The sequence below is a fragment of the Elaeis guineensis genome, chromosome 6 (assembly GCF_000442705.2).
Source record: "Elaeis guineensis isolate ETL-2024a chromosome 6, EG11, whole genome shotgun sequence".
NCBI classification, from domain to species: domain Eukaryota; kingdom Viridiplantae; phylum Streptophyta; class Magnoliopsida; order Arecales; family Arecaceae; genus Elaeis; species Elaeis guineensis.
In genome coordinates, this window is record NC_025998.2 from 132,012,374 (window position 1) to 132,024,602 (window position 12,229).

Sequence of the window (12,229 nt, forward strand, 5' to 3'; positions counted from 1 at the left end):
TGCCAAATGAAAAATTGATTCCTACGGTCAAAGTGGAGAAAGAATGGTACAATGTGGAGTTTGGGCTGTATGTTGGCAAGCAACATTTACAGACTCAAACTCCAAGAATAATGATTGAAAGATTTCCCAAAGAAGACTGATCATAACCTACTCTAGTGCAAAATGTAACACGAAAGAGAAAAACAAACAAATAAATCATCGCTTATTATACAAGGACCTGTTTACAAGAATACCTCCGCACTAATTACTCCCATGAGATCTAACTGACGACATAGACTGTGCTGACACAGAGGCGGTTGGGCTGCTGAGTTCTCGATCTCCATTGGCCAATCTAGCTTTGCCACTTATCCTACTTATAGTTTCTTGAGCAATGTCAATGAACCAATCATCACTAGGTAGCACACTGCATAAAGTAGGATTTAGTTTGCAGAAGAGAGCTTGCAGGGTAATTAATCCAACCAAAATGAAAAAGAACTGGCCAAAAGAAGAATTGCTGAAGCAAATTAAAGTAATAGAAAAAAAAATCTAATTTAGGATGTATTATAACAGCACAACAAAACTAGCAGAGGATTCTGCCAAACAGCATTTTCAATGAACATGGTTAGGTGACCAATAACAAACTTAGAGAAAGAGGAATGGTTACCGAGTGAAGACAGACAAAATATGGGTCAAACTTGTCACTAATATGTTATGCAAAAAGAGAGACTAACATGATTCAGTTGCCCGTTATGAGGCAATATTAGGACAACATAACCTTGACTGTTGGTTTTGAATGTGATACATAATCATCAATATTTTAGCCTTAGTTAATGATTTGATCATTATGGGCCTAATCAATATGAAATGGTATGATTTGTATGATACATTAAAAGAAGTTAAGGAAACTTTATTCCACTTGAAATAAAAGGACAACTGCAATTACATTTTCAGGAAAAAGTCACATAAGAAAGGAACTAAAACAATGTTAAAAGTACAAGCATTCATGCAAATTGCCATATGATTGATATTAAGCATCCCAAAAAGGTTCTAATTCTGATTTAGTAAATATTGCGCATCGATAAATCTATCAGATTTTCAACTTAACAACTAACTTATTTAGTCTTGTCCAATTTCAATAAAATAATCTGGATGATTATCATATAAGATCTGTCCAGGAAACTTATGTTTACATCAAGGCATCACAAAATTACATGTACACCCATGCACACATATCATTGTGTCTATGCATCATTATGTGCATCTATGGGGAGTATGTGTGTGCCAGCACATGCGTGTGTATGTGTGTGTGTGTGTGTGTGTGTGTGTGTGTGTGTGAGAGAGAGAGAGAGAGAGAGAGAGAGTTGCATTGCACATTTCATTAAATCTTCAAGTAAACAAATTTTTGGCTAAGAAAATTACTGCATTCCAATGATTTTATAAAACAAACCATCACCTAGAGGGTTACCATTTTGAAGGCACTAACATCAATGCACATCTCTGTTAAAAAGATGTAGACTCCACTACAAAAGATTTAATGAGAATCAGGTATTCCAGTTCATATATACATACACACAGACACACACATACACACATACGTATGCATATGCATTGTAACAGAAGGCATATGCAACTGCTAAGATTAATATATGTAGCAGAAGGCATAAGAAACTATCAACATTAATGTATGTAGCATAAGACATATGAAAATGTTAACATTAATATATGTGGCAGAAGGCATATGAAAATGTTAACATTAAATCAAGAAGGAATGCATTAAACAAGTACCAAGTTAAGTGATACTTCATGTCACTCACCATAACGGTCATGCTCAAAATATTACCTAACTCGGTGCCATGCTATGCATGCAGATCATTTTCAAATGGAATAAACAAGTAGTCTTCCCAACTGAGAAGATTAGTTTCCCAATATCTCTTTGTTTTGAAGGATTTAGTATCTAAATAATAATAATAATAATATCTATTGTCTAACATTAAAAACTTTTTATTTCCAACCGGTAAGCTACGAACTGTAGTCAATATTTCTCAATTATGCTAGAAAATAGATGATATTTTTGCACAAAACAACAAGAATGCATGGATAATAAGTTCATGTATGAGATCAACAAGGTAAAAAGGTGCCCAAGGTGTAAGTCTGGTAGTAAGTATTCAGAAAATAGTAAAACTGTCTTGGAGTTCAGGTTCAAAGATGGAAGGATGGGAAGGGACCTTAGGTAGTTGCCAAATACTTGTAAGCTCAAATTAACATATATTAAAATTCAACTATGTCAAATTTTATAAAACAAACAAGCTACAAATATAAGATTATGTCAACAAATTATTGAAATAGCAAAGCAAGGAACAAAAACTGATAAAGAAGTTTTGTTCATTATTACATACAAATGGAACAAGCTTCAACTATAAGAACATATGACTAAACTACAGAAGTACCAATGCAAGAAACAAACAATGGGAGCTAAAGTTCTGATCATTTACTACATAGCTTACCTGTCTGGATTCATTCCAGTTGCAGAGAATGCAGCCATAGCTCTTTCAATTATGTCGATAATAACTTGATGCACATGCCGGGATAAGAACCGGCCTTGTCCAAAAAGAATTACAAACTGCATATCCAAATAAAACTACAGAAAAACACAAATAAGCAAATCTTGATTGTCTTTCCAAATATACAAGAATAATAAAAGGTTCAAATCCTCTACCTGCTGAAGACCAAGTGGACCCAAAGGTCTTGGTCCCTCTTCAATATCCTCCCAGAAGCTCTGATCTTCTGAGAGCCACAATATGACCGTCTCAGTAAGTCTCATCATTAGCAAGGTAGCAAATCTTTCCCTGCCAACAAACATATCTGCAGCTACGCTTGCCATCTGATTCAGTTTTGCATATAGTTCCTGTATACAATTGCCAAACAACTAATCAGAACTTAGCAGTTTGAGGCTCCATAATATGCATGACAGTGGGATCCAGAAGTTCAAATACAAAGTTCAAAACTTTGACCATCAAAACTACCAATTTACAAATCCGTGTGATGGTTTTCGGCTTCAAATTTCTGCACATTCTCAACTTATCACATTCTCTGACCACCCCTCAATAAGTTGGTGTCAAATTACTAAGCCAACTGTAAATAAGAGAGCAGACCTTCAATGGGAGGTTACTTTATTAGCCAAAGAGGTCAGGCATATACAACCATGAAAAACCATCCCCTATTCCCAAAAAATTGAGAACGGACTCCAAAAGAAAAGAACTTAAGAAATAACCTTAAAAAATCTAACAAAAAGAAGGCAAAAATGAAAAAGCTTACAAGAAAAGGCCGCCTTCATCTAATTTACCATGATGCTTCCTTCCCCTATTAAAGATACTGCTCCCAATTTGCATCACCATTTTCATGACATCCCCATTATTCAACACTACCATAACACCATCAGTCAAACGCATCTCATATGACAATAGTATCTAGCTAGGCTTTCCTCAATTTTTCTGATCAGTAAACATCTATTTCATTTTGTCTAGGTAAGCCAAATGTGATTACTAAACTACATTAATGAATCAATATTACGAGAATATGCTTCGAGTACTCAACTTACAAATAAGAGATTACTTGAATTGCGAAAGGCTGATTATATCAGCATAGAGTAGACCAATTAGAATGGCTCTTTAATGACAGATAATATTTTATGACGACTACAATATGCTTACATGTCAAGACAAATTATGGTCTTAGATAACCACTAACATGAAGAGAAAATGACACAAGGAAAAGTTGAAATTTTAAACACAACAAAAAAGAGGAAAAAGATTCTAGTGCTGTGAGTTCGGCATCATTTCAGCCAATAATGAACGTCTCTGGTTCTTCTCTTCCTTCTGCAGGATGTACCAGTACATAATATCTGGCTCATGCAGTGCATAAGGCACAGGTCAGAATGGTACAAGACCTGGAGCATACCAGTAAAATAATATTATAAACAAGATTACAACTTTAACCATGGGTGCTGAATGTAAGTTAGATAAATCAGTAATATAAAGATATGTTCAGAAGCAGAAATTAACTAAAGAAAGAAAAGTTTTTAAGCCAAGTTGGTATATAAAGATGGTTTAAATTATGCAAGATAACCTCCTTGGGTTTCATAAGTGGTGAAAAAGTGCATCAAAATACCTGAAATATAGGAGAGGGAGCCCACTCTGGCTCCTCAACATTCCCATCCATGCTTATGTACATTTCAGCACTCAGATGCGTGTCACCATCTTCTGTGAAGATGAGATCAAGAGCATGCTGCCTACAGAAACTATCTCTCAATCTATCAACAGAACGGTGAAGCTTTCTTTTCCATTCTCTTTGTTCTGGAATACGGTTATGTCTATCTGGAGTTTTTCTACGAGAATCATCAATCCCACCAGCCAGGTACATAGAGGAAAGCTTCATGGCTGCTCGAGGTAGCAACTCTTCTGCTAATAAAGATGCATTTGCTAATAGAGCTAGTTGTTGAGCTTCAGTCTCTGCAATTCTAACAATTTTATTCCCAGAACCCTCCAGATTTGCCTCATCTTCCATGGAACCTGGTAATGCATTTATGAGCAAATTAATATAAGAATTGAAGACTTTTAAAAGGCCATCCATGGTGGAACCGCCCAACTGCATAGCTAGGAGGGGGCCAACATCCTCAAAGAAGTCCTGCAAAAGGGCACAGAGATTGTAAGTGGAATGCGTGCAAATGAAAAGCTCAAGAACCGAAGATGAAAAACCAATATCTAATCATGCATCATAATTTAAACTTTAAGAACCATTTTAGAATGACTTAAGCTGCAAAATGTTAACTAGGTGAGGATGCAAACTGCTTACTAGAGGCCATTTAGTTATACTAGTTTAATTCCAATACTATCAGAAAGTTATGTGAAACATCCATTTAGAAACAAAAATTTTTAGAAGACTTAAGGATTAGCTGTTCTATGAGAAAATGGAAATTCTTAAGATGATTAAACAAGGAACGAATACTGTAGACTAATGCATCCAAGGAACCAGCAAGATGTGATGTAAGGACTTAATTGCTGCAAAGGTAAAATTTGATATTTAAGAAATTTCCTCTGCAAACATCATGCTTAAAACACAAAAGCACACTTGGCTGGTAGCAACAGCGCTTCCTTGTGGTATCCTCTTCAGCATATATATGAATTACGAGTCCGAGAAGACTATAGAATGGCTAAAAAAAAAAAAGAAAATCATAAGTTTGTATTCGTATGCACATTATGGATTTATGCATTGCAAGCTCTGTTCGTGTCACCACAGTATGCAAATCAAACCTAATTTTGCAAATATTTGGCAGAGACAGGCAAGCTCTGATGTCCAGCCATGTGCAAGGGCATATATATATCATGCACAAAACACCCATAAATCATCAAATATGTACCCATTAATCATCATTTTAACATCTGCATTTTTAATTTTTAAAGTAACTTGATAGACAAATTAGCCTTATACGGTAATTGGTACACATATTTCTAATATTGCACAGTTGCATGCACCAGTAGTCATGTTAGTATCTTAAAACTCTAAAAGATTTACAGAAGTAAACAGCTGCAAGTTGACTCTTAAGATAGGAGTCTTAAAATGGTCATCAAACACAAAGTATCCGACCCTTGTTGTGACATCCAACAAGAGTTTATACACTCTGAAAGAAGATGCCCTCCACAAGAGAAGTCCATACTCTCCTCGCTCTCCTCACTTTGCTGCAACACCTTCCTCTCCTCTCCCAAAGTGCTGCCATTATTCTTCATCAAAATCCCCAAATCCCCCAACAAGTACCTCAAGAGGAACAGCAACGCACATGTAATTCCCAACACCTACAGAAATGGTTATGGAGATGCGTCACACCTCCACAATGCTCCGCAACTGGAACTTAAACTTGTTCCAGAACAAACACCTTGGACCAACCAAGATGAAAGGCATAGTTAAATCATGGTTTCCTATAAAGATTTGTCATGAGATATAATATATATGAGTTGCCATAATTTTAAATGAAGAGCAAAAAACGGTGACAATGTAATATTTACTATTATACTTAATATCTCTGACCAGTAAATGCGGCAATGACAGAAAGATTTCAACTTCAAAGACAACAATTTGAAAAAAGTGTACTTGTTCATTTGACAAAAGATATTTATGAAAAGATAAATTTTATTAAAGGCCATAAAAAAAATACTAAAAAATATATAATGCCCCCCAAAAAAGATTGGTTTAAGGAATTAGTAGATAGTGAAAAAACAATAAAGACTAAATACCAATATTTTAACCAATTTACAAAGGCTTAATCTGTGACTGTCTTAAACGTATGCTGCTCTTTTTTTTTTTAAAAAAAAAAAAGAAGATTGCTTCTATTTGATCATAAGTATGTGAATTTGCTGAAAAATCCACTGCTCATGATTGTTTAACAATTTAAGTGACATAAAGCATGAAAAAATAATTTGATTCATCTTTTTCTGAGCAGTAAAAAGAAGAATTTCACCCTGCCCTTCCTACCTGTTGCTTGATCCTTATTTTGATGGTCCTTTATCTTCAGTTTCAGACAACTCAAGCGATGTTTAGCAGCAACAGGTGTTTGGAGTTCAATCTGGAGGGCATAGGGTTGTCTCAGACCATCCAGACATAAGATAGTTTCATTAGGTTAGTTCAAATATAGTAATATGCATGGTATCACATTGTATAAACTATTTCCAGATGCTTAAGAACATCAGCCTGCTACAATTTCATATAGTCCAATGTAGCTTGAGATAGTCTAATATCGTACCCTATGTTTCACCAACCATATTGTCACAACAACATCCAAATTCCAAGTACATATCATAAATACAAGAAAAAAAATACAGTGACACATCCTAGTCATGGAAATAATCCTCCTGATTTATCCATGAACGAAGTAGATAGGCATTACGAGTTACAATGCTCTAATACAATGAAGAAACACATGATAAACATTTTTTTGATGAGAACAAGAGACAGGAGAATAAGACAGCAATAAGAGAATACAAGCATGATAGCAATGACCGAAAAGACCATAATTACTTAAGATCTACTTATGGACAACTAACATAAAATAAAAACAATTAAGTATTACCAGTCAAATAGCATATATTTACAGTGAGATAAAACCTGTGCAACTCAAGAATATTTAGCCGGTAAATTGGACACAAGACCAAGCTTCCATCAGTTAGACTATAGATTAAGAAAATATTAGAGATAAGAGTTCTTTTTTTTTCCAGTTATAATGGCAAAAACATAATTTTTACCATCACCCAAATGCTACGCTGCTTGGAAGTCATCTTTTCAGTAAACTTAACATGCAAAAAATATAATACATCTGTGTATCATAGTGCAAATGCATATTTCTAAAATTTTTTTGCAAAAAATTGTGAAATAAAAGCACATATTTTTGCCCATGTCCTAAACAGAAATATTTTAGTCACCTGAACCATCGAATTGAAATGATGTGCACTGCTTGAGAGTTTAGGCTGGACGCCCACAGTTGTAGCAGATGTTCTACCAGATATTCGTGCACCAGATGGAGGAAACATAAGTACCCAGTCATCTGCAGCTGCTAATGCAGCCGTACTTTCTTCGATTCGCTTTAAATTAGCATCTAGTGCTTGCTCAACACTGGGTCTGAAGTGCTTTAGAAGAACAGAAGAAAGGGATAGCCCATGGGCCTCCAACAAGGAACAATGGCCAATAGCTATCTGAACACATTCTGCAGCAGCTCTTAAGCCTCCAGCAGCTGCAGATGAGGCCAATGCATGCCTTTTAACAAGATGTGCAAAAGCCTCTGCTTGCTTTCTAGACCATCTTACCAGTTCTGACGCATATGCTGACTCATTGCCAAAGACTTCTAAAGAATCATTCACAGCTTGAGCAATGGCGGAGAAAACTTGCTGTGATAGAGCAACAGTATATGCTCCTCCATATGAAGTGCTGATTGGATGAATAATTTGCATGTTATATTGAAGCCTTTGATTATGAGCATTTAGCAGTAAAGTATGAGCACGGGGACCATCACCAAGCCTTTTGAGAGCCGAAGCAGCTGCACGAAGTTCAAAACCACGAGTAGATGATTGGCAGGCAGCTTCAGCAAGCTGATCAGCTAATTTTTGCCGATGATCTGAAATAGCAGTCTGCAGTGACAAGAGCTGAGCAGCACTTAGACTTTGATTTTGTTTTGCTTCTGCAGCTATACATTCAGATTCATCCAGCGCATCCAAAGCTTCATCCACTCTCCTCTCAGCAAGCAAAACATCAAGCATATCAGGAAACTCTGCTGACCATTTCTCTATCTCTGTAGGCTCTCGGTCTTCAACATTTGACACATCATCCTCTGCAGAAGATTCAGAGCCAGGAGACAAGGAATCAATGTGAACTCCTTCAGCTAACCCATGAATTAAAGCTGCCTGAGCGGACAGAAGATTTCTGATGGACAGGAGCTCACGTTCTAGATCTGATATTTCCTTGGACGTTCTGTAAGAAAAGGGTCACAATAACCAGCCAAAGAAAACAACATAACAAGAAGCCAAAAATAACCTAAAAATGAACCTGAAACCTTAACCTTAATGAACAAACCTGTCCTATCTACACAGGGTTGCATTTATTGATCAAAACAGATGCTACAAATTCTAAGAACTTCAATATATGGATCTCAACCTAATACTAATCCTCTATGAGTTGTGTTGAATTCCTATAGGTCATTAGGGTTTAGAGAAGGGATTGTCGTGATACCTAAAAGACTGATTGGAAGGAACAGAAAGCTGTCAAATAGGCCACAATAAAAGAAATCAAATGAAAAGATTATGTGAAAAATGCTTATATATGGCAATCTCATATGTCTTCAAATAACAATAATAATTAAAAACATGTGTTCTAACAATTACGTAGTTTTTTTCATGGAAATGATTTAAGTAGTTGAGCCAGCACTTGCAATGTCATGATCCAAAAAAGCCTGTTAACATGGTGTATACTAGATAAGTTATGGTGAGGATGGGAACTTCAATCCTTGGCATTAAAAAAGGATGTAAATGATAGATAACAAATTGCATGCCTATTTAGAAAATTCAATATAATCTTCTCAAAAGCTCCTTTGAATTGAGTGAGTCCACAATCTTGTAGTGCTACTAGATTTGGCTTCTCCATAAGTCCTCCCACCTCAAACGTCACTCTGCCTGAAATTTTGATACAGCATACAGCATGAAAATTATCACTGATCACCAAGTTATGCCTTTTTATCTACACTGTTTCATTCAAGCCTTTTCATCTATCACTGTTTCATTCAAGCAAGATTCTGATATATTTCACTGAAATTGTGTATTACATGAGTGTTGATCAACACGTGTGCTATTATTCTTTCTGGTTACCAACCCTTATCTTTTGAAAATAACACTAAAAGAGGCAACGAGTTGTATACCAACAATAAGATGAAGATGATCAAGTACTATTTTAACATCCAGCATTCCAGCCAAATAAACAGTAGGAGCTTTACTATGGTATTATGCTAATAAATTAGTCATGCGGTTAAAGGAGTGAGAAGCTTCTAATTTAACTGTTTAGCATGGATGAAATGGTGAAGATAATACCAAAGAACAGATTTTATGCATAATATAAGAGATGCTCAATGTAAAGTGTTTCTATATCAAAATGATCCAGAGGCTGAATAACTTGTTTACATACCTAATGAATGCCGCATAGTTAGCATAAACACTTTTACGCATTTCTTCTGCAGAAGCCTTCTTTAAATCTTGCAGATAAGAGCACAGATGCCTTATCTCCTATATGTAATGAATGAAAGCATAAGGTTGTTTACAGCTCTAGCAGTTTGCATTTAAATAAGTATCAACTGCATATCATACTCATAGATATTCTAGCATAAAAAAAATGCTCAAGCATATTTCTGAATGGAAACAAAATTTTAGCTCAAAAAATTTTACAGAGGTTATCAGGCACAAAGTCTTTTGTGATAAAGAGTTAGTCGCAATTGCATGGATAAACACCACCCTCAGAAAAACCAGAAAAAATATATATACACACATGCCCACAAACATATGTACCTAGTATGTCTTCATATATGCATGTGTTTATATACAAATGCACGAATTATGACATGTTAGAAAACATATGCAATATAATTGACAATGAAATATGATTTTCCCTTCAATGGAGGTAGTTACATGGCCCTACTTGGATGTAACACTTAAATGTTCATGGTACTACAATAGACAGGCTATAATATGCTAGGATCAACAGATTCATCAGAAATAAAACCTACAGTATGTTCGGAGTACCTTTTCTGCTTTCATATCCGGGTACTATTAATTGCTTTTAGCGGGAAGTAGACATTATGGTACAAGGTGATGACATCATTTCTCTTTCTGAAGTATCCAGCTTTTTAAAGCTTACTTAAATGCAAGATGATTTTGCTGAGCTGAAGATTTTACACATCCGAATTATACATTCTTCTCTTAAGGCAAAGAACAAAAATTTTTACCAACTTGTTTATAGGCTTGTTTTCCAAAGGTGTCTCTTTACGCTAAGTCCACCAGAAAAGCAAAAAAAAAGCGCATGCATACAATTATCTCAATTTTTAAAAATCTTTTACTGATCATTCTCCCTATGAAAATCCTCAGACTGCTTATCAACAAGCAAGCACGTTCTCATTCTTTGGCTCTTTGAGGTAATATATAGTTCTAATTATTTGTTGTTATCTGTCAGTTTGATAAGGGTAAAAATTCAATTGCCACTCCCATCACTGTCCCTACACGTTAATCTAATACTTCCTGCCAGACCATTACAAGTTCCATTTCCTTTAAAAACAATAATAATTTTTTCGCCTAAGAAAATTCATTGATTTATCTAGCGTTCCATTAAAAAAGAAATCCTGAAGATTCATGTAAATCCTAAAAATTCATATACAGGTGGTAAAAGAAATTATTCGCACGCAAATCATTGATCATTGATCAAAAGCAATGTAGCATACGAACCAACATTCGGATTCACACTGGCATCACACCAAAAAGGAAAATAGCAATGTCCACCATCAAAAGTTCAAAACCAAATTATTTTGGAGAGAAAAACCAAAAAGAACCCATCTTTGACGCAAATTCAGTCCAGAGAGCCATGAATCCAAACAATCGAAAAGAAAAGCACGGACCTTCTCGTTCATTGTCTGGCATTTGGACTGCACGTAAGCATCAGGATCGAAATTATCGGTCTTGAAGATCTTCAGCTTATCCGCAAGCTGCACGCCGCTCTCTTGTCCGGCGGCCACATTCGCCGCCTGGTAGAGCCCGGCAGCGGCGGCCGGCCCGGAGGGCACCGACGCCCTAGATCGAGACGACTTCGCCGAAGCCATCCAACGCTCGATCCAAACAACAAGCAAAACCTAGTCTACAAAACTCCAATCCCAGGAGATTCTCCTCTCCGACAGCAGCCTCCCGGATTCGACCTCGAAGAGAAAAGAAGAGAAGCGAGGGCGATGGTATCAATCCCACTATTTGGAGCTCCCGCGAGAGGATCGATCCGGGGTAGGAGGCATCGCCGGAGGCGGTGACGGGATCGCACGTGACCGGATCTCGGTGGCGTTCGGCTGGGTGCCGGGTTGGACGCGAAGCCGTCACAGGGGTAGGGGGATATCAGTTTATCATCCCTCCCCTTTTTTTCAAGAACCAAAAAAACGAAGAATTGAATGGAAAATTCGGAACAGCGAACTTGGCAAATCTCGCTTTCTCAGCGTAGCTGCTGGCGAAGTGGGAGGGAGGGGAAGATGGAAGTGGATTTGCCACCCAAACAGCTGGGGAAACGGCTAAACGAGGTAGGAAACGGGGCTCAGGTTGTTCAAAATAACAGCATATATTGGAAAAGAATCAATTCTTTTCCTTTCTTTTTTTTATAAAAAGATCATCAAAAGATTGTTTTCTTTTTCAAAAAAAAAAAATCTTTATTGGTTTTCCGAGGTCATCGTATTATACTTCCAAGGGGAAAATGATACCCAGTTCGCTATGAGGACGGTTATAGCATTGATTTCAGAACGAGTGCGGTCGGATTCCAAGTTTCTATTTTTTTTCCTGAAGTGTGCTACAAATACTGGATTCTCAATCTGACATTTATGGCAGGTTTCCACCTGCCATTAAGAAGCTCAATCTGACATTTATGGCGGCTTTCGTGGACTATTAATTTGACATGCATGGCAGGTGGAAACTTTCAAAAAAAA

The 12,229-nt window shown here is 36.5% G+C and overlaps 1 protein-coding gene across 3 annotated transcripts in view; it reads right to left on the minus strand.

Annotated features, from left to right (window-relative positions):
- The window catches only part of LOC105046442 (exocyst complex component EXO84B), a 15,442-nt gene continuing 3,213 nt past the window's right edge, over nt 1-12,229 (minus strand). The window contains exons 1-7 of one of the 3 annotated variants that reach the window (XM_010925028.4): nt 11,171-12,065; nt 9,694-9,791; nt 7,449-8,490; nt 4,147-4,662; nt 2,696-2,884; nt 2,484-2,617; nt 1-403 (exon numbers count right to left, since the gene is read on the minus strand). In XM_010925028.4, coding sequence (XP_010923330.1) covers nt 241-403; nt 2,484-2,617; nt 2,696-2,884; nt 4,147-4,662; nt 7,449-8,490; nt 9,694-9,791; nt 11,171-11,371 — 2,343 coding nt within the window. In that variant the 5' untranslated portion in view covers nt 11,372-12,065 and the 3' untranslated portion in view covers nt 1-240. The other 2 variants (XM_010925029.2, XM_029264960.2) reach the window with 2 other exon arrangements.